This window comes from Coregonus clupeaformis, chromosome 33 (genome assembly GCF_020615455.1).
Source record: "Coregonus clupeaformis isolate EN_2021a chromosome 33, ASM2061545v1, whole genome shotgun sequence".
Lineage (NCBI taxonomy): Eukaryota > Metazoa > Chordata > Actinopteri > Salmoniformes > Salmonidae > Coregonus > Coregonus clupeaformis.
Window position 1 is genome coordinate 891,240 of NC_059224.1, and position 22,722 is coordinate 913,961.

A 22,722-nucleotide genomic window follows, 5' to 3' on the forward strand; every position below is an offset into this window, starting at 1 on the left:
AAACATGCATCCTGTTTGCAACAAGACACTTAAGTAATACTGCAAAAAAAGCGTTATGTTTGGGGCAATGATGACCACTCTTCATATTTTCAAGCATGGTGGTGGCTGCATGATGTTATGGGTATGCTTGTAAAATCGTTAAGGACTAGGGAGTTTTTTAGGATAGCCAAATCTACACAGAAGTTGCTTACCAAGACGACATTGAATGTTCCTGAGTGGCCTAGTTACAGTTTTGACTTAAATCGGCTTGAAAATATATGGCAAGATTTGAAAATGGCTGTCTAGCAATGATCAACAATCAACTTGACAGAGCTTGAATAATTTTTAAAAGAATAATGGGCAAATATTGTACAATCCTGGGGCCTCATTTATCAATATTGCGTAGAAACTATTGTAAAATGCTAGTTACGACGGAATTTAGAATGTTCGTACGCATATACGATTTCTCAAACAATCCTACGAGCATCATATGCACACCGATAAAAACCAATTGTTCTCAGCCTCAGTGCTTGTGCACGACCTTGGATATTTGCATCTCGAAGCACCCCTAATTAACCATACATGGTCAAAATCAATCCTTTAAAGCCTGTGGGGAATATACAACGCCATACCATGAATTACAACGGTGCCACAAAAAAAAGCTACGAAAAAATTACTTTTCCGAGGTTGACACTGAGCGAGAGGTTGGCTCGCTCAAGTGTGGCTTGACCAGTAAAAATGTAAAACATAGCTACAAAGACAGGACCATTAGGACAATTCAAGTTGCTTTAGCAATGGCAAATATACTTCAAATGAGTAGGCAACACTCACCAATAAGCCATCCATTCTCAACAGCTCCCCATAGGCGTAGGCTATAGGCCAACATTGCTGTTCTGCAGAATGAACGAGTCGTACGTTCCACCAGGCCACCTGGCCATTCAGCAGCGTCTTTTGCGCATCACATAACCTATCACCTGCACATTAAGAGTGGAACCTTTTCTGTTCACATAGATGAACTTGTTTTGGGATGGTGCTTTTATGGCGATGTGGGTGCCGTCTATTGCTCCGTTCGTATTTGGGAACCCATTGATGGCAAAGAAACCCCTCTTGACTTCAACCTGTTGTGCAATGGTGTATGGAAATTGTGTTACAGTTAGTTTTGCTGATGATTGCATCCAAAACATTGGCTCATCAACGGATCTGAGATGCCGATTGGCAATCTCCCGCTGAAAGAACCCGAGGGTGGATAGCACTTGGATGTGCACCGGAAGGGCATGTGTTTGCCTTTCTAAAGTAGATCTTAAATCTTCCCAAAGATCCTATATGATCAGTTTTGGGAAAACATATCTGGTGAGCCAATCTGTACTTTCTGCAAAAAACTCCCACCTGTCTCTAAAAATGCACTCTCTTTGAAATGCAGCATGTGCCAAATCTTCCAACAGAGTTAGGTCAGCCATCTCTCATTCGATTTCCCATTCTTCTCAGTCTTTTATAGTATTTCAACAATTGTTTCAATTTCTAATTTAACAAATGACTACTTTATATGAATATTATTATAAAAAATGCACTGATGTGGTCAAATTATATGATAGGCCTATAGCCTGTCAAGATATGTTGCATTAATTCACAATTGAAATACAATGAAATAGAAAAATTATTTACATTTTTACTATCACAATGTTTAAAAAAATCTACATGCAGTATATTTTCCCCATTCACTAGGCTACGCTTGACAAGTAGTCATGGCTGTGCGTACATTTACACACACTCTCAAGCAAACGTTCATATTGATAAATCTGACACTTTGCGTGGAAAAGATCCCACGCATGGTTTACGTACAGAGTTGTGCCTACAAATGATATATTGAATCCATTTTGAATTCAGGCTGTAACACGACAAAATGTGGAATAAGTGAAGGGGTATGAATACTTTCTGAAGGCACTGTATTCATGTCATATTCACCAATCAACTCCATTACATTCAAAAGTTACTTCAACTTCAACCAGTGAATGCTAGCTATTCTACCTGTCTGTTGGAATGAGTGCTAGCATGCTAAAAGCACACCCTGCACACAAAAATTAATATATATATATATATATTTTCTTTTTAGTCATTTAGCAGACGGTCTTATCCAGAGCGACTTACAGTTAGTGAGTGCATTCATTTTTCATACTGCCCCCCGTGGGAATCGAACCCACAACCCTGGCGTTGCAAGCGCCATGCTCTACCAACTGAGCTACACGGGGTATGCAGTAGGTTGATAACGATATCACTAAAGTATGTTGTATCTGACATTTCAAACAACATTCCCAACTAATGAGAAAACAGTCATGGTATTTATAGTCCCGTGTAGCTCAGTTGGTAGAGCATGGCGCTTGCAACGCCAGGGTTGTGGGTTCGATTCCCATGGGGGACCAGTACGAAAATGTATGCACTCACTAACTGTAAGTCGCTCTGGATAAGAGCGTCTGCTAAATGACTAAAATGTATTTAATTTAAGAGAATGAACAAGAATTAACAAGGCAACCTTGGGGCTAATTTGAATGGGGCGCCAACGGCAGATTTTGAGGGATTTTTACATCCGTACCCCAGTACAACCCACGTGGCCGCAGTGAACGTCACTCCGTGAGGGACTATAAGATCCTCAAAGATTTTGACAATAAATGCTTGTTGATAATCCGATTTTGTCTGCGCTGTGTAGGTGTATTGCTAGCATATGATATGCTAACTGAGGGTGAAATTGATTGTAGCTACACTCCTGATTCTGATTTCATAAACAACTTTTTACAGATTTACTTTGTTTTCAACTCATTTTCAACTTGTATTTGTATTGACAGTGGAGAAAAGGCAGACCGTTACAAGGATGTGCAGACACACCTGCCTACCCAGGATGCTATACTTCAGCATCTCAAAGAGGCCTGTCTATCTCAGCAGGAAGCCCAGGTTAAAGTAAGTATCCTGCACCTCCACTTGGCTCCATTCACTGTTTGAAACAACATCAGAGGAACTGGCCATTACTGCAAGGAGAGGTAGACTACTGACTCCAGGGCCCCATGTAGCTCAGTTGGTAGAGCATGGCGCTTGCAACGCCAGGGTTGTGGGTTCGTTTCCCACAAGGGGGCCAGTATGAAAAATGTATGCACTCACTAACTGTAAGTCGCTCTGGATAAGAGCGTCTGCTAAATGACTAAAATGTAAAATGTACTAGTCTTGTATTATGGAGACAGAGTTAATGCCCACTATTCATGCAGTCAGATTGACCAAAGAAAGGCCAATGATATTTACCCACCAAATTTTACATAGATGTACCCTATCTCTCATTCTCTGTGTGTGTGTGTTTGTGTGTGTGTTCTACTTGACTGCACTGGACCCCTCTCTGAGCAGAGTACGCATCCCAGTCCCCCCACACTCTCACGCTTGATGAACCAGAGACAAAAAGTGCCAGGGGGTGAACACGTCCACTGGCTGCATTTTGCATGCACCACCTACCTGAGTGGTTGGATACCCACACACACATAAATACACACACATCTCTAATGAGTGTGGGTCTGAAACACACACCACCCCTGGGGGAGCCCGGCACTCTGTTATGTTAACTATTGCATGCAATCCCCACTAAAGTAGTGTAAGCAGAAAGTTGAATTATTCACACTGGTGGGGGTAATTAAGAGTGTGTTGTACTTCCTCCATAATTCATTGACGTTAAAGGCCTGGTGTGTTTTTGTGTGGTAAACAGAGTTGGCACATGATGTGGCGAGAGATAAGGCAACATGACGGTTGTGCCCAGAATGGCCATGTTCTCTCATTTAGCCTGCGGGCAGCTGGGGTGACGGAGGGTGGTGGGGGAGGAGGGGATGGTGGTTAGGGTTAGTCTGCTTCACCTGGTCTGGTAATTTACCCCTCCCCCACCTTTGTCCTAACTCCTACCCCCATGGCCATGTCATAAGAGGACCTATGCCATAACTAGGTCACCACCTGAATCTAAAATGGATTAAATTGAGATTTTTTCACACTGGACTACACACAATACCCCATAATGTCAAAGTGGAATTATGTTTTTCGAAATGTTTTAACATTTATAAAAAAGGAAAAGCTGAAATGTCTTGAGTCAATAAGTTGCCAACACCTTTGTTATGGCAAGCATAAATAAGTTCAGGAGTAAAACATGTGCTTAACAAGTCACATAATAAGTTGCATGGACTCACTCTGTGTGCAATAATAGTGTTTAACGTGATTTTTGAATGTCTACCTCACCTCTGTACCCCACATATACAATTATCTGGAAGGTCCCAATGCCTCGCAAAGAAGGGCACCTATTGGTAGATGGGTAAAAATAGTGAAGTTATTAATTGCACTTTGGATGGTTTATCAATACACCCAGTCACTACAAAGATACAGGCGTCCTTCCTAACTCAGTTGCCGGAGAGGAAGGAAACCACTCAGGGATTTCACCATGAGGCCAATGGTGACTTTAAAATAGTTACAGAGTTTAATGGCTACAACAACATTGTAGTTACTCCACAATACTAACCTAATTGAGTGAAAAGGAAGCCTGTACAGAATACAAATATTTTAAAACATGCATCCTTTTTGCAAAAAGGCACTAAAGTAATACTGCAAAAAAATTGGCAAAGCAATTCACTTTTTGTCCTGAATACATAGTGTTATGTTTGGGGCACTGAGTACCACTCTTCAAATTGTCAGGCATGGTGGTGGCTGCATCATGTTATGGGTATGCTTGTAATCATTAAAGACGGGTGTATTTCATGGTAAAAAAGAAATGGAATGAAGCTAAGCACAGCAAAATCCTAGAGGAAAACCTGGTTCAGTCTGCTTTCCACCAGACACTGGGAGATTAATTCACCTTTCAGCAGGAAAATAACCTAAAACGGCCAAATCTACAGTCGTGGTCAAAAGTTTTGAGAATTACACAAATATTAATTTTCACAAAGTCTGCTGCCTCAGTTTTTATGATGGCAATTTGCATATACTCCAGAATGTTATGAAGAGTGATCAGATGAATTGCAATTAATTGCAAAGTCCCTCTTTCCATGAATATGAACTTAATTCCCCCAAAAACATTTCCACTGCATTTCAGCCCTGCCACAAAAGGACCAGCTGACATCATGTCAGTGATTCTCTCGTTAACACAGGCGAGAGTGTTGACGAGGACAAGGCTGGAGATCACTCTGTCATGCTGATTGAGTTAGAATAACAGACTGGAAGCTTTGAAAGGTGGGTGGTGCTTGAAATTATTGTTCTTCCTCTGTTAACCATGGTTACCTGCAAGGAAACACATGCCGTCATCATTGCTTTGCACAAAAAGGGCTTCACAGGCAAGGATATTGCTGCTAGTAAGATTGCACCTAAATCAACCATTTATCGATCATCAAGAACTTCAAGGAGAGAGGTTCAATTGTTGTGAAGAAGGTTTCAGGGCGCCCAAGAAAGTCCAGGACCATCTCCTAAAGTTGATTCAGCTGCGGGATCGGGGCACCAGCAGTGCAGAGCTTGCTCAGGAATGGCAGCAGGCAGGTGTGAGTGCATCTGCACGCACAGTGAGGCGAAGACTTTTGGAGGATGGCCTGGTGTCAAGAAGGGCAGCAAGGAAGCCACTTCTCTCCAGGAAAAACATCAGGGACAGACTGATATTCTGTAAAAGGTACAGGGATTGGACTGCTGAGGACTGGGGTAAAGTCATTTTCTCTGATGAATCCCCTTTCCGATTGTTTGGGGCATCCAGAAAAAAGCTTGTCCGGAGAAGACAAGGTGAGCGCTACCATCAGTCCTGTGTCATGCCAACAGTAAAGCATCCTGAGACCATTCATGTGTGGGGTTGCTTCTCAGCCAAGGGAGTGGGCTCACTCACAATTTTGCCTAAGAACACAGCCATGAATAATGAATGGTACCAACACATCCTCCTAGAACAACTTCTCCCAACCATCCAAGAACAGTTTGGTGACGAACAATGCCTTTTCCAGCATGATGGAGCACCTTGCCATAAGGCAAAAGTGATAACTAAGTGGCTCGGGGAACAAAACATCGACATTTTGGGTCCATGGCCAGGAAACTCCCCAGACCTTAATCCCATTGAGAACTTGTGGTCGATCCTCAAGAGGCGGGTGGACAAACAAAAACCCACAAATTCTGACAAACTCCAAGCATTGATTATGCAAGAATGGGCTGCCATCAGTCAGGATGTGGCCCAGAAGTTAATTGACAGCATGCCAGGGCGGGTTGCAGAGGTCTTGAAAAAGAAGGGTCAATACTGCAAATATTGACTCTTTGCATAAACTTAATGTAATTTTCAATAAAAGCCTTTGACACTTAAGGAATGCTTGTAATTATACTTCAGTATACCATAGTAACATCTGACAAAAATATCTAAAAACACTGAAGCAGCAAACTTTGTGAAGACCAATACTTGTGTCATTCTCAAAACTTTCGCTGTCAAAGGTGTTTCTACAAAGTATTGACTCGGGGGTGAATGCTTATGAAAATTAGATATTTCTGTATTTCATTTTCAATACATTTGGAAACATTTCTAAAAGCATGTTTTCACTTTGTCATTATGGGGTATTGTGTGTAGATGGGTGAGGATTATGTTTTAATAAATTCAGGCTGTAACACAACAGAATATGGAATAAGTCAAGGGGTATGAATACTTTCTGAAGGCACTGTATTATGTTGAGTACATTCTCTGAACATAATGTCAATATAATGTTCTGAGAAGGTTACAAGCCAACCATGCATTATTGTACAACGTATCGAATAGACTTCAGTTAGATGATACATGAGCCTGCTTTATTCGAATAGACAAGGCAGAGAAATATTCATATAAATGATCCTCATCTTTCATATTGCATAACTTCTAGTGATTAGATGATGGTGTTTGTTATAGAATGTGCAAAGGGTCCTGGTAATTTGGATAAAAGTCTTAATTGGCGTGTGATAGATTGACTGGGCTCAGAGTTTAGACGGAAGGCTGCAGATGATGGTAAGGCTTTAGAGAGGGTATTGATTGTGCATACTTAAAAACTCTCCCACCCAAAATAAGAAGAGGGCTTAAAAGTGCAAGGCAAATTAGTCACGATTTGTCAATAATTTACACTAAGATGTATGCTGAGGGATTCACTGCTTCAACTCCAGACTGCTCTGTTGGATGGAAAAGAACAGAAAAGGCTGAATTCAGAGGAATCTTTATAGATCTGTCTTTTTACTACAAACCCCCTGCGTTCAGAGACAAATGGAATTAGCTCAACTAATTGAACTTTTTAAATGACTCTGGATCTGAGCACTATGTCATCAGTCTCTAAGTGGTTATTGGACCAGAATGAGGTAAGGGAACTTCTGTGTTGTGGGATTCTTCAACCGTACATCACACATACCAACACGTACACATACCAGCACATGCATGCAAAGTGCATGTAATATGCTCGGCTGTTGTTAGAACTAGTGAGAAACTGCCCTTTTGGAGAAAGCTCAGAGAACTATCAGTAACAGTAAATTAATGCTCACACACATTCGTACATTTCTCTGTGTAACTGCTGATGTCTACTGCAGAGCAGAGCGCTGCAGTACGTGGGCGCTCTCAGCGCTCTGATTCCATCTGTCAGGTTCCTGAACCGCTGGCCCACTCCAGCCCACCAGGCCGACCCTTCCCCCACACAGCCCACTGCTCTATACAACACAAGAAGTCATCCCAGAGCTGTTTCAAAGGTCAGCAGGACTACACTACAGCCAGCCTTGACATTTGATTGGCAGAGGTAAAAATCTCAGAGTGGTTGAGATGGGCCGTGTCCTCGTGCACTGCTTCAAAGAGCAATGTGAATGGGAGATACGCAGGGTTGCTTCCCCCGGGCGAACTCCCATTCACTGGGTCTTCTTTTAACAGGGCTTTACTGGAGCTACATAGACCTTTTGGATTATTATTAGAGTCTGTCACTACAGACTACCATTCATTGTCTCTGACAGCATCCTGTTTTGATATGCAGATATATGCTGGCCGGTCAAATTGCTAGTTATGTTTATGTGGAGGTGGACAACCTTGAGAGGTTTGTGTGTATGTGCGTTTGTGTGTATAGTTGTTAAATTATTCATCTGGTGTGGGTGTGTATTCTGCTGTGACCTCAGCCAGGACAGGAGGGCACCATGGTGGGTCATCTGGGCCCTGCAGCCTGCCAGTCCCCCTCCCCTACTTCCCCCCTCCGCCTCTCCAGCCCACTCCCTCTGGTCACCGCCTTGTGTGCAGCGTGCTCTGGCGGCTAAAGGCGCTCGTTAAAGGCCATAACTTATCTCACGTTTGAAGCTAATGGGAGGAATACTGGCCGCAGTGAAAAATAAATGACATTTCCCCCCCCTCTCTCTCCCTGCCCTCCTAACCTGCAGCGTAATATAGCAGCGGTGAGGGTATGCATTACAGATCTGAGGCCTTAGAATTTATCTGTGCTGCACTACGCTGACTGATGCATTTGAAAATAATGTACTGGAGCCGGAGCATAACAGGGACCCCGTAACTAATGGACAGCTCTCGCCCCGTGGCCGCCACTGTATATCATTCAGCTGTACTACCTCATCAAGCCCCGGCCCTACACACAGTCCTCGGCAGGCAGGCAGGCAGGACCTGCAATATATCCCCTCCCTCTCCATCCTTCCTTCTTACTCTCTTTTTAATTCCCATTCTCTCTCATGATGCCCTCTTACTAATTAATACATAGCCTACCTTCATAATGTTATGTCGTTGCTCTCAGTGTACCCCTTTTTTGTGATATCCAATTGGTAGTTGAGGTGAAGGTCGAGAGCCATGCGTCCTCCGAAACACGACCCTGCCAAACCGCACGGCTTCTTGTGACACTGCTCCCTTAACCCGGAAGCCAGCTGCACCAATGTGTTGGAGGAAACGCCGTCCAGCTGGCGACCGAAGTCAGCTTGCAGGCACCGGTGCGCCACAAGGAGTCACTAGTGTGCGATGGGACAAGGAATTCCCTGCCGGCCAAACCCTCCCCTAACCCGGGCCGACGCTGAACCAATTGTGCCGCCTCATGGCCGGCTGTGACAGCCTGAGATTGAACCTGGGTCTGTAGTGACGCCTCAAGCACTGCGATGCAGTGCCTTAGACCGCTGCGCCACTCAGGAGCCATAACTGTTCAGATTGATGACACCAAAGTCCACTCCTCTGAAGGCCATCATTGTGTTTCCTTTGTAATAACTGAGACCTTTTGAGGCCTAGTTACTGAGTCATTTTCATTTGACCAATCAGATATCAGAGCATAAGATATACTGTATCTGCGGCATAAAGCAAGTTTCACATTTTTGTGACATGCACTACTTCAGTGAAATGTCTTTCTTGTTCTTTCCAAACAATGCAATAATCAATATCAGTAGTACTATAAAAAAATATATATAAAAAGGTCAAGTAGAACAAAAACACACGAGAAATATAAATAAGAAGAAAGTAATTAAGCTATATACAGGGTCAGCTCCAGGGTCAGTGCCAATACCATATTTGCAATGTGCAGGGATACTGGAATGGTAGGGTTAGATATGTATAGGGGTAAGGTGTCTAGGCATCAGGATACAGTGCATTCGGAAAGTATTCAGACCCCTTCCCTTTTCCCACATTTTGTTACATTACAGCCTTATTCTAAAATGGATAACAGGTTTTTATAAATTTTTGCAAATTTATATAAAAAATATATACAAAAATACCGTATTTACATAAGTATTCAGACCCTTTGCTATGAGACTCAAAATTGAGCTCAGGTGCATCCTGTTTCCATTGATCATCCTTGAGATGTTTGTACAACTTGATTGGAGTCCATCTGTGGTAAATTCAATTGATTGGACATGATTTGGAAAGGCACACACCTGTCGATAGAAGGTCCCACAGTTGACAGTGCATGTCAGAGCAAAAACCAAGCCATGAGGTCGAAGGAATTGTCCGTAGAGCTCCGAGACAGGATTGTGTCGAGGCACAGATCTGGGGAAGGGTACCAACAAATGTCTGCAGCATTAAAGGTTCCCAAGAACACAGTGGCCTCCATCATTCTTAAATGGAAGAAGTTTGGAACCACCAAGACTCTTCCTAGAACTGGCCGCCTGGACAAACTGAGCAATCGGGGGAGAAGGGCCTTGGTCAAGGAGGTGACCAAGAACTCGATGGTCACTCTGACAGAGCGCCAGAGTTCGTCTGTGGAGATGGGAGAATCTTCCAGAAGGACAACCATCTCTGCAGCACTCCACCAATTAGGCCTTTATGGTAAAGTGACCAGACGGAAGCCACTCCTCAGTAAAAGGCACATGACAGCCCTTTTGGAGTTTGCCAAAAGGCACCTAAAGGACTCTCAGACCATGAGAAGCATGTCTGAGAGTCTGATAAAACCAAGATTGAACTCTTTGACCTGAATGCCAAGCGTCACGTCTGGAGGAAACCTGGCACCATCCCTACGGTGAAGCATGGTGGTGGCAGCATCCTGCTGTGGGGATGTTTTTCAGCAACAGGGACTGGAAGACTAGTCAGGATCGAGGGAAAGATGAACGGAGCAATGTACAGAGAGATCCTTGATGAAAACCTGCTCCAGAGCACTCAGGACCTCAGACTGGGGCAAGGTTCACCTTCCAACAGGACAACGACCCTAAGCACACAGCCAAGACAAGGCAGGAGTGGCTTCGGGACAAGTCTGAATGTCCTTGAGTGACCCAGCCAGAGCCCGGACGAATACAGGTGTGCCAAGCTTGTAGCTTCATACCCAAGAAGACTCGAGGCTGTAATCGCTGCCTAAGGTGCTTCAACAAAGTACTGAGTAAAGGGTCTGAATAAATGTAAATGTGATATTTCAGTTTTTATATATTTATATACATTTATATAAACCTGTTTTTGCTTCGTCATTATGGGGTATTGTGTGTAGATTGATAAGGGGAAAAAATTATTTAATCCATTTTAGAGTAAGGCTGTAACGTAATAAAATGTGGAAAAAGTGAAGGGGTCTGAATACTTTTAGAATGCACTGTAACTGCTTGATCATTTTGCTTTTAGGCGTCCTATTTCCTCGCACTCGTTTCACATCCCTTTTCACAGCCCATTTTTATTTAATGGTGTTTATGTTTAATAGCTGGATCAGACAGTATCCACTCACTGCCCTTTTCCAGCCAAATCAAGGTAAAGAAAGAGGGAAAAGCCAAATGAATTCCATCCAGCGAGAGGTCAGAGAGACAGACAGAGAGTGCATAGCAACGCCTTTTCCCCAGTAGGCAGTGGGAGATACAATGCTAATAAGATCATAAGAGAAGAGGAGAGGCTGGACCCCCGGGACGACCATAAAGAGTTTCAGTAAATTTTTTTGAAAGAAACGCCCTGAAAAAATAATGATGTCTGCTTTGAAATGCATTAATAATCGGATGCGGACTGTTTTGTTCTAGAAAATGAAATAGGATTTAAATTCTGTAGTCTTGGGGAGGGCAGGCGTGGGCGAGAGGGGGGTGGTGGTGGCGAGTTGGGGGCCTTAGAGAGAGTTAAAGGAAAGGCGGAGTGTGGAATGAGAGATGTGTTGGTGTGAGCAAGGTTGAGGAGGCCTCTTCCTCCCTGCTCTCCTTCCGTCTGCTTTCCGTCCAGGTGCACAGGGCAGGGGGAAGAGAAGACAGGAAGAGGCTCTCATTATTTCTGATTTCCATTTTCTCTTAATGGAATGCTCTGGATAGTAGTGGGTGTTTGAACTCTCTGCGTGTCTTCCCATGTTCCTCCCTCCGTGACAACGCCTGTTCTCTAACAAAGATGCCTCTCTGACTCACTCTCAGGAATAGAGGAATATGAGGAATATTTGAACAGTTGTGGCCTATCTTAGAGCATGATGAAAAATACTTGAAAGCTTTGTCTTTCTATCCCCTTCAATCCTAATTGGAAATTCATAGAATACCTAATGAAATGAAACCTGAAGGAAGTGTGCCGTTTCCCCCCCTTTCTTATATAATACATCAGAACATTTTGGTGTTGTGCTGAGTTTATAATGCAGTAGAATCCTTAAGTCGATGAAATCTCTATTATTAAAGTGTAATATAATTATAATACTTTGTAATTGGAAAATGCATTGCGGTGTATAATGAAAGACTGTGTGGTTGTCAAGTGCAGTCTCAAGCAGATTGTCTGCCCCTGTGGATGTATGAAGGTCAGACGTCAGCATTCCCACTGCCTAATCTGTCTGTATATACATATAGGCAATGCCTCTGGGCTATTTCCATTCTGAAGACCTGGCCCACTGTCTACCACAGGGGAAATACCCGTTTGTCATCACAAATAAATAATTCACTTAAATTCATTTTAGTAACTCGGCTGTAATGTTGGTAGGGTATTACTAATTAGATTATCCTTATTGGATTGTTTATTTGGTTTCGGTCCTAATCAATGCATTCTTATTCACTTTCATTACATTTTGGCACATCTTCAAGTATTATGATCCAGATATCTATAGGACTTTATTTGGAGACAGACGACCGGGGTCCCTATAGTGGGTTCGTTGGATTGACTGAGTGGTTGATGTAAATAATATATTATCTCATTCATCCTCCAGTAGTTGTGAGGATCCAGGGAGAGAGCTCCAGGGCTTGGCCATGTGTTGATGTCACTGAAGCAGGGAGGCAGGACGCCGGACAGAGTGTGATTTCATTGTGACTGAGCATGTGCGGCTGGCATCATCACTCTGTATTCAACTGTATCTTAGTCCATGCCGCTCTGTCATTGCTCGTCCATATAAATTATGTATATATTCTTAATTCCATTCCTTACTTAGATTTGTGTGTATTGGGTATATGTTGTGAAATTGTTAGATATTACTTGTTAGATATTACTGCACTGTCGGAGCTAGAAACACAAGCATTTCGCTACACCAGCAATAACATCTGCTAAACACGTGTATGTGACAAATAAATTTGATTTGATTTGATTTGGCTGGTGGTTTCAGTGTTGTGACAGGCCATGCTAAGGCTGAAGCAGGCAGGTGGCCAGCCCAGGGGAAGTGGTCGATCAGGTCGGTCAGACCTATTTTCTGACTGACTTCCTCTGTGAGGGGGGAATGGGCCGTGTGAGGTGGCACTGGCCAGGACAGAGAAGGGGACCCTGGGGAGGAGAGTATAGGTACTGTAGGCAGAGCAGCAGGTCAGAACTGAGCCACTGACCAGTCAGTCCACCTAGAGGGAGATGGAGCCTCTAGTAGGCCCATCATCACTGTGTGTTTGACTGTCTGGACACAGGCCTGGTTCTGTTTCAACCCCACACTGAAACCTCTTCAGCAGCAGCCCAATGGTTGAACTTCAGTTAGTTTGCTCTAAAGCACTCTTCACTGGGCTGGCAACCTGGCACTCTCACTAAGCAAACAGTAGATGGGCTCTGCTCTGCTCGCTCTGCTCTGCTCTGCCTGGATAGGCCTCTCTCATGGCAGTGTGATCCAGCCAGCCAGGCCCACCTAAAGCTCTGTAATGGCTGTGTGTGAAAAGGGTTTGCTGGGAATGGTTTTAAACGGTGGAGAGCTCTGAAGAGGCCGACGGTCGGACAGATATCACCTAACAGCCTGCCGTTAAAAGGTTGACCGCGCCGCGCTGGAACGGAGGTGTCCTATAGTCGGCCCAATTTCAGCTAATCCACCACGCCTGATTGTTTGCTGAAGTGCAGATTTGTGGTGCACAGTCATTAGCCCTCCACTGGATGTTTCATAGGATGATTTCCTTTATTTTGGTATTTTTCAACTGTTTTTTTAAAATTTATTTTTTACATGGGCTATCATTTATAATTTCCCCAAGCTACAGAATCTCATCTACACTGGCTTAATTTAGACCGTCCTCCCAACATCAGAGTGCATATCCTATTTTTGGGGGAGCTTACAAATAACATGGAGCATCTCAATGTGAAAGCATTATCCAAATTGCAATTGGTAAATGTTGCGCTAGATTTATTTTATGTTCCCCATCTGCAACAGCCTCAGTACCCAGACACAGTCTCTGTCCCCCCCGGCCTGTGCTTTGATGTGGGTTATCAGTGAGCCCCATCGCCTCCGTCCCCCAGCCACCCTCCCAACCGCTCCGTGTCAGCACCTTTTGATGTAGCCTATGTACACTTCCAAATATAATTTTTAATAAGGAGTCATTATCATTTAGATTTCTTGCTGAATGAGAAGAGTGACCTCTGGCATTTATCTGGTGGGTGGGGGGGGTAATGGTGATGATGTGTGTATGGTGCTGTGGTGGTGGCAGGCAGATATGGCTCATTGACGTTAAGCCAAAATGCTTACTATGTGCATTCTGGGAAGATTGGGTGGAAGCCACTTATATGGGTAGCTGTATGTGGTGGCAGTCATTCACATATGTCTGGAAATCAGAATGTCATCTCTAGCAGTTCCCTGAGCAAGTCAGTTTGGGTCTAAGCAATCTAGTCTGGATTCTAGTAGTTAAATAAATCAGTAGTTATTTAGTACTTAGTGTAGATGTAGCTTGTTGGAGATGCGTACGTATGTGTGTAGTGGTGGGGGGACTTATTATGAAGCTCACCTGCCCTGAATAAAGGCATTACAGAGCAGGTTGGGGGACTGGCCTTGGCTGTGTTGGGCTGTGTGAGGCAGGAAGGGTAGCAGCTGTGCTCTCACACACTAGGCTCCTCTAATTTGGCAGAGCCCACCACCACCTCGTTGAAGGCGAGAGTCTCAAGACTTAATATCATCCTATTTTTATCAGGCAGTGAGCGAGCGGAGAGAAGTCCCAGGGCCCTGACAGGACAAAGAGCCTCTCCACATGCCTCCCTCTTTAAAATCTTTCTGTGGACCAGGTCGCAATTAGCATGCTAATGAAGGGATCTGAAACCTCTAAAGATCAAGACAATAGGAGTCCTTTCTGGGCGCCTGAAGATAACAAATAACCTTTAACGGAAATTACCAGATGAAATGTACAGCGTTTATCGTGTGAAATACTCATTTTTAAGATTAATCTACGAAACGCTGGCGTTAATCTTTTTCTTTATGCTTTTGAGCCCCATGCCTGCCTCTAGCTTATTTTGGTTAATTACATTGAGGACACTTATGCTTCTCTCTTTTAAAAACGCATTGCGGTTATCTGCATATTCTCCCTGCCCTACTTGATGTTGTTGCATGCTGGCTAAGCTGTGAGAGGCTCATTTAGGAGCGCTGGTGCTGCAGCTTTGTCGCAGCTGTGAGAGATCAAAGAGACCCCTAATGCTCAGATTCAGGAAGAAGAATACCAAAATCACACTGGTTTCCTGGACAGGCCTGGTGTCGGTAGCATTTGGTCAAACTCAAGATAATGAGGAGTGTATTAGAGCCCCTTTAAAACCACACAGCTTTTCACACAGGTACATTATGCAGTGGGAACATGCTGGACTGGGCTGTCCCTGAGGTGTGTAGGAGTAGAGGGTTAGTATTAGTACAGGTGGTAATATAATAATATATGCCATTTAGCAGACCCTTTTATCCAAGGCGACTTAAAGTCATGCATGCATACAATTTACGTATGGGTGGTCCCGGGATTCAAAACCACAATTATGGTGTTGCAAGCGCCATGCTCTACCAACTGAGCTACAGAGGTGGTAGATGCAACAACAAGGCCTTGATGCAACGGTCCGATGTGAACAAATAAAGGGGCTGAAAGGCATCCCCTGGCAGAGGGCAGGTAGAGGAGTGGGTGTCAGAGGGGGTTGGGAAAGGCAACACTGCTGAGTTCAAAGCACCTGTGTGAAGAAGACACTGGAAGGGCTGTCCTCTACAGAGAACCCCTGATTCACTGTTCAGTCAGACCAGTTAAGCAGAAGCTTCCTGGAAACGCACGTGTGTGCATGTGCACACACACACACACACATCAGCCAGGCCCAGACGATACCCTGCAGCGTCAGCAGCACCCCAGCTCTCTGCATGCACTGCCCCAGGCCTCAGATCCAGACAGACAGACAAGACAGACAGACCCAGCCTCTCTACTCCTCTCATCTACCACTCTCCTCTCCTCCTCCCCTCTCTCCTCTCTCCTCCCCCTTATCTCCTCTCCTTCTTCTCCCCATCTCTTCTCCTCTTCCTCCTCCTCCTCCCATCTCCTCTCCTCCCCATCTCCTCTCCAAATCCTCCTCCTCCTCCTCCTCCTCCTCCCCCTCCCCATCTCCTCTCCAAATCCTCATCCTCCTCCCTATCTCCTCGCCTCCTCCCAATCTCCTTTCCTCTTCCTCCCCATCTCCTCTCCTCCTCCTCCCCATCTCCTCCTCCTCCCCATCTCATCTCCTCCTCCTCCCCCTCCCCATCTCCTCTCCTCCTCCTCCTCCTCCCCCTTCCCATCTCCTCTCCTCCTCCCCATCTCTCCTCCTCCCCATCTCCTCTATCGCTTTCTGTCTCTCACTACTAGCTTAGTGTTTTTTCCTCTTTATTCCTCCCCATCTCCTCTCCAAATCCTCCTCCTCCTCCTCCTCCCCCCCCCTCCCCATCTCCTCTCCAAATCCTCCTCCTCCTCCTCCTCCCAATCTCCTTTCCTCTTCCTCCCCATCTTCTCTCCTCCTCCTCCCCATCTCCTCCTCCTACCCCTCCCCATCTCCTCTCCTCCTCCTCCCCATCCCCATCTCCTCTCCTCCTCACCATCTCTCCTCCTCCCCATCTCCTCTATCGCTTCCTGTCTCTCACTACTAGCTTAGTGTTTTCCTCTTTATTCTCTCTGTCAATCCATGGCAGTTTAATGGATTTCTAATATCTATGCATGGACATGGTTGTGTGTATTACTCTGTGTTTATAAGAAATAACCTTTCACCTTTGGTAACCTTGTTCATATCAATCAGGGTACATATTGTGGTTAATATACAAAATTTACATTGCGTGCGTGAGAGAGGGGTTTGTACACCCATATTTTCCATGGAACTGAATTCTTCAAATATCTTCCCAGTTTAGCCCTGGCAGGTAAGACCTCACATAGATGTCGGATGAGGTAAAGTAGCCCCTGTAATATTGCTAGGAGGAGGGAATACGACGGTGTGGATTATCTGTCAAAGCATCAGCCCAGTGAGCTGTGTGGCCAGTTCATTAAACTGCTGACAGTACCATTAATATTAGTGTGCCTTTAAAACCCCAGCACCAAATCAGAACCACCCAGGGAGATGTGAGGTGGTTCAGCTGTTTAGAGGGGAGTGATCTGAATTGTAATGGGCTGTAGGCGGATAGGTGTTGGAGGTCTATAATAAAGTCTCTTTTAAAACCTATTTTCGGAAATGGGAATTATATGGTACTGCTAGCATTATAGAAAGCAAACCTTAGAAAACTGGTGAGATGGACATGTCATGAGATACTGGAATGAATGTATGTTTGTTATCATGCCAAGCATTAGGCCAAACGTTCCCTGATGCATAACTTCTTGCCTAATTATGATATTGAAGAATAAAACTCCTGGAATTTCCATCATATTTAGACACTGTGTGCATTTGGTGGTTGCCACATAATATTTTTTCTGTGATACAAATGTTCAGTAAACTTCTCTTGCAGTAACCGGCATCAAAAGATAGCCGATTCTTGCGTTTGCTTTTCATATTTGATGCGAGAACTTTACCAGCATACTTTTAGGACATGGAGATTACCAAAATTGTATGCTGCATGTATACAGAACAAAATGAATTTTTCTGTGGAAAACAGGACGCAAATGTGTTGCTTTGATGTTAGCCATAAAAAATACACAAAATAAAAGGATGAATACTTTGGATGTACACAGAATGGTGTGACAGTTCTAGAGCGCCCTCACCGTTGCTGTCCAGCAGTGCCTGGGATCAGCGCATTTACCATATATCCTCCCACCACTCTGACTACCAGAGTAGCTTTTATTCTCCTCAGAGGAGGGAGAGATGCCTCTTGTTCTCTTCAAGACAGCTTTTTAATACTGTTCCTCTCCGACAACATTTGTAGAGAGCACATGCTTTGATGAAATATGGGACAAACACTATACACATCATGTTATTCATCTGTAGTAGTATAGCATTGAAATGGACTCTACAACATATCATTTATCTGATATAATCATGTACTTGCTTTTAGACTGGCTCTAAAAAACTGCCTGTTGATTTCAAAATATTTATTACAACTAGTATCTTGGTGAATTTACATGAGATGAAATAAGTCATGACATCCACTTGCTAAGCAACTGAGGAGCATATAATTGCGACATCCAAGGAAAATGAAATCTTAATGATATTTGCTGACACTTACCATGCTGTATCCTTTGGCCGGTTATAAAGAAAAGGACATGCATTTTATCCGTGTAACATTGTTTGATTACGAATCTGGCTGTTGGGTTAATTGAGTTTATGAAATTAGAAGTTTTCTTCTTGAATTGGAAATGTTTCCTGTCTTACATCTTGAAGTTCTCTCAACACTGTCAGTTTTATTGTATAGTAAGCATGGAGTATAACAGGATTTGATGCATGTTTTGTGTTGAGGCAGCTATTGCGCTGTGATGTACAGTTTCATCTTCCAAGGCCTATTGTATTGTGACACATTTGCTTCTGGGTGACTGACCTTGCTTTCTTCTACACTGTGAGGCTAATTTGGCTATGGAAAATGGATTCAAAACTAACCTAGCAACAAGCACCAGTGGAGCAGCTTTTCTGGGAAATTGATATGTACTGTATCTTCTGTCACAAAAATGTAATCTTGTACCTGAAATTGGTACATCTTCTTTGAGCCCTCTCTTGATAGGTCGACATGTGAGTGCAACCTGTATTTTATTTGGTGTTTTACTGTAATAGACGACTTTGATATTCAGTTGCTTCTGGGGACTTTCAATAGGCTTTGTGCTTTAGTTTAGTGCTGCAGACTTCCAATAATATGAAAATGCATCCCTGTTTCTTTCCTTCCTTCCTTGAAATAATCACTAATAATAATAAAATAATAGTGGAATCCTTGCTTTCACCCAACCTACTGTGTGAAATTGATACCTCAAGGAAGGATTACCTCAAGGATTACCTCAAGGAAGTAAGGCTGGATGGATGGAAGGAAAGACGTTGAAAGGAAGGAGGTAAACATATATCAAATCAGGCCTGTGTTTATCTTGTATCAGGTGGAGGAGCGTGAAGCCCAGGTCCAGGAGCTGCAGGACACCATCACAGAGCTGCACCAGGAGATGACCAGGAAGGACCAGGACAAGCTGACACAGCTGCAGGAGCTCCACCAGCTGGAGAGCAGGGTGAAGCAGCTTACTGACCAGGTAGGACTGGGGAACTATTACAAGCCAGACGGGTCTAGTTCAGGACTGGCCAGTTCTGTTGGGCAGCACTGGCCCACTCCTGGTCAAGGTCAAATAGAACTAGGAAAAAAAGTTTAACCTAATTTAACCACTTTTAATCACATTATGCTTCATCAGCATAATAAGACCATCATTGGTCTAATCTACAGTGTATGATACAGTTGTACTTGTAACCCATTGGTCTTGATGGCAGGTCAGGAGCTCTGAGGAGACCATAGTCCAGCTGAGACAGGAGGTGGCTGTTAGAGTGGGCATCAGCATCAGCAGCGCTACCCTGTCTGGGGACGTGAGTACAGCAGGGAAAGTGGGTACATACATGTACTGTTATATGTTCCACAGGTCATGATCTAATACCTGACCTACATTTTATATAGGCTGTAAGGTCTAACAATGCATCAGTGAACATATAATGAACTTGGGTCCACTCTGGGCTTTTCCGGTCTTAAATATTCATCCAAATGTCCCTTTTTCTGCGCAAACAAATGGATGAGTAGGTGATAGAAAATAATAGAAATGTAAGCTAGTCCCATTATATTGTGTTCATGTTCTCTGTTCTAAGACTCATTAACATTTAATCGGTCATCCTGTTGTTATTAACATTCCTATACAAGCCTACGCATTCACACATAAATCACATTAGACCCTCATTTCCAGATGAATGCGTACGCACATGGTGACTTAGTATCTGTATGGTCTATCTGTATGGTGTCATGGGTTGGAGATCATGATTGCCCTGTAGAGCTGGAGATCTTTGAGAGCAGTGCTTGTTGAGAGGGGCTCTAATGATGGCACGTGGCCTGGGATCTGATGGGCCCAATGTGGGAGCCAGGGCCAGCCTGAATAGCAGCTCTGTCCCCCTCCACTCTCTTGACGTCTCCACACATCTGTCAGGCAGCCAAGAGACCATGATGGGAGTCAATTAACTCTAATGAATTGTAATATTGTGCAATTTTAATCAGGCAGTAATTCTGTATAATAACCTTATAATTTCTGGACGTGATTGGATTGCACTTACGTCTGCAGCAGCAGGAGAAGGCAGAGAGTTTAAGTAGGGAACTATGCAGGTCCCTAGAAAGAGTTCCTTTTGTTTGCGTTTAATATGGAAATTGTGCGAAAATAATGAGACAACTTCTCCTCATTGCTTATTGAATTTGGGAGGTCAGGCACAATGAGTCTGTGTAATTATGGAGATAGCCTCAGATATGGTAGGTAGATTGGCCTATTAGTCCTGTCTGTGATGAATTTATTTCTCTCTGGTGGAGTTTGACCTTCAAATCATCCAAATGTTATTTAGAACCTTCCTGATTAGTTGAATTGGCTTGTTGATTAGTCAGGCTTCCCTGGTGGGCTCACAGAGCACTGACTGGTATCCTGTTTGGCTACGTGGGGGTGGAGGAGGAAACAGCCTCATAGCCAGATGGTAGAGAATAGAGGGAACCATAGAAAACATATTTAAATGAGATAAATGTTCCTGTCATGTATTTGGTGTTTTAGTGAAACAGCATCGTCTTTGTGTAAGAGTGGATGTCTTTGGCGCTGAAACAGAATATTCCACTGAAGGAATCTATGGGATTCCTGACCCTGTCCTCCATCTCTGCGGCCTTTTCCTCTCTTCTCCTCCTCTCCCTTTTCCTTCTCCTCTCTTTCCCTCTCGTCTCTTTCCCTCTCGTCTCCCTCTCCCTCAATGTGGAGGAAATGCATTGGAAAGGAGAGCCAAAGTCACACAACATTAGTTTGGTAGTGGCTGCCGCTGCAGAAAGCCATTACTCTTCCTTGACAGTATCATAGAGAGCAGTGGAGCTGGGTCGCGCCTAGCTTCTCGCTCTCCCTCGCCATGCGCCACTCGCAGGAAATTGCCTCATACTTCAGCGGGCAGGAAGGTGACACGTCGGCGACACCCACACATGTGTCACTTTCAGGGCCCAGGGCCTGGGTGGGAGCGGGCTCTGGTGCCACAGACAAGCGCTGCCTGGGGAGCTGTAGAGGAGAGCTGCCCAGGGGAGGCTGGCTGAGCTGGGGTCTGCAAACGGAGGGAACCACGCTAGATTTAGAGGTGGGACGGAGAGGGGTAGAACTAGTGCTACCAATAAATGGGGTCTTAACCTCCCTAGCTTTCTTTGACCACTAGAGTTTGACCTGATTTAACCCATCTACTGCACAAAAAGGAAATGGAAATGGAGATTTGTGACGTTTCAGTAGATGGGAAATTTGCAGTGCCCACTGTCCGCTGTCTCTTATTTGATGAATTTTGATAGGTAGGTGCCGGCACTGGGGGGATGGACGGAGGGATGCAGCAGGACCCAGGGAAAGTGCTAGGTGGTGGGCTTCTCTGTGGCTGGTTTCAGCCTGCAGTCTGGAGCCTAAGGGCTGTTCTGTCCGCTGTCACCTGTATGGGGAGCAGTAATGAAAGGAGAGGTTAAGGAGGAGAGTGAAGTGGTCTCGCTCAACAATACATCCTATGTAGTGGGGGATGCTATGGGACCCCACTCCTAGCACACAGTAGGGGCGTTGAAAAGGGACAGGCGTACGCACACTCACACATACACACACGCTCACACACACACACACACACACACCATACCTGTTAAGAGCTGTTGTGCCTCGTCTATGAAAATTTGGGCTAATGTTTTGTGGAGAGCATTCCCTGTAAAATGCGAGGATTCTCATTGCTCACTCAATACATTAGGTTCTTTGTGTCATACATTGACAAAAATGTTGTTTATGAGTTGATTTGACTATTCTTTGAAAATGTAGACATCATTTTAACAAAACTAAAGCCTTTATCAGTTCTGAAGCTACAGGCACTGATGCAGGTGTGGTATACGTACCAGCTGCTGGGTTGGCCATTATTTTCAGATGAGACATGTACATTTTGTTGTTTGAGAGGGAATAGAAAGCTTTATGCTGTTCCATCTCCTCCAAAACACCACACCCCGTCCCTGTGCAGACCTCTCCAGAGGACCAATGTTTATTGCCATTCTAAAGCAGGCTTTGTTGTGATTGTGTGTGCTCTCCGTCCCCTTCTCCTTGTTTCCACTCTTCTTTCATTTTGTGCAGGGCTGGGGGGATTGCTCTGTGCTGCGGCTCTGTGATTAGAGAGAGGGAGAGGCAGAGTGCTTCTCAGCAGGACTCTGTTTTATATTCATCAAAAGAGCTGCCTTTGATTTGCTCCCTCTGACGTGTGACATCGGCGAGGGCTGCAGCACCACACAGCCGCCGAGGAAATCGTGCACTTATCACCCCTCCCTCCTCTCCTCCCCTGTTCTCCTCACCCTCCTTTACCAGCAGTATACCCCACCGCCCTACTCCCCCCCCCCGCAGCCCAACCTTTCGGGCCGACTGGCCGTCTTATTAATTTCTCTATTATTATTAATATTGCCTCTTTTCACTCAAAAGGCAGACTTTCTCCAAGGTCACTGGAAGATTTGCTGAGCTGAGAAGTGCCCCCCACCCCTCCCCATCTCTCCCTCTCCTCAGAGTAGTTACCCAGAG

At 44.5% G+C, this 22,722-nt stretch overlaps 1 protein-coding gene across 3 annotated transcripts in view; it reads left to right on the forward strand.

The window, feature by feature from the left end:
• LOC121548460 (centrosome-associated protein CEP250) overlaps positions 1-22,722 on the forward strand; it is a 135,785-nt gene that overhangs the window by 43,502 nt on the left and 69,561 nt on the right. For all 3 annotated transcript variants that reach the window (XM_045210097.1, XM_045210098.1, XM_045210099.1), the window contains 3 exons: positions 2,817-2,928; positions 19,045-19,191; positions 19,424-19,516. In XM_045210097.1, coding sequence (XP_045066032.1) covers positions 2,817-2,928; positions 19,045-19,191; positions 19,424-19,516 — 352 coding nt within the window. The remainder of the gene's footprint in view (positions 1-2,816; positions 2,929-19,044; positions 19,192-19,423; positions 19,517-22,722) is intronic.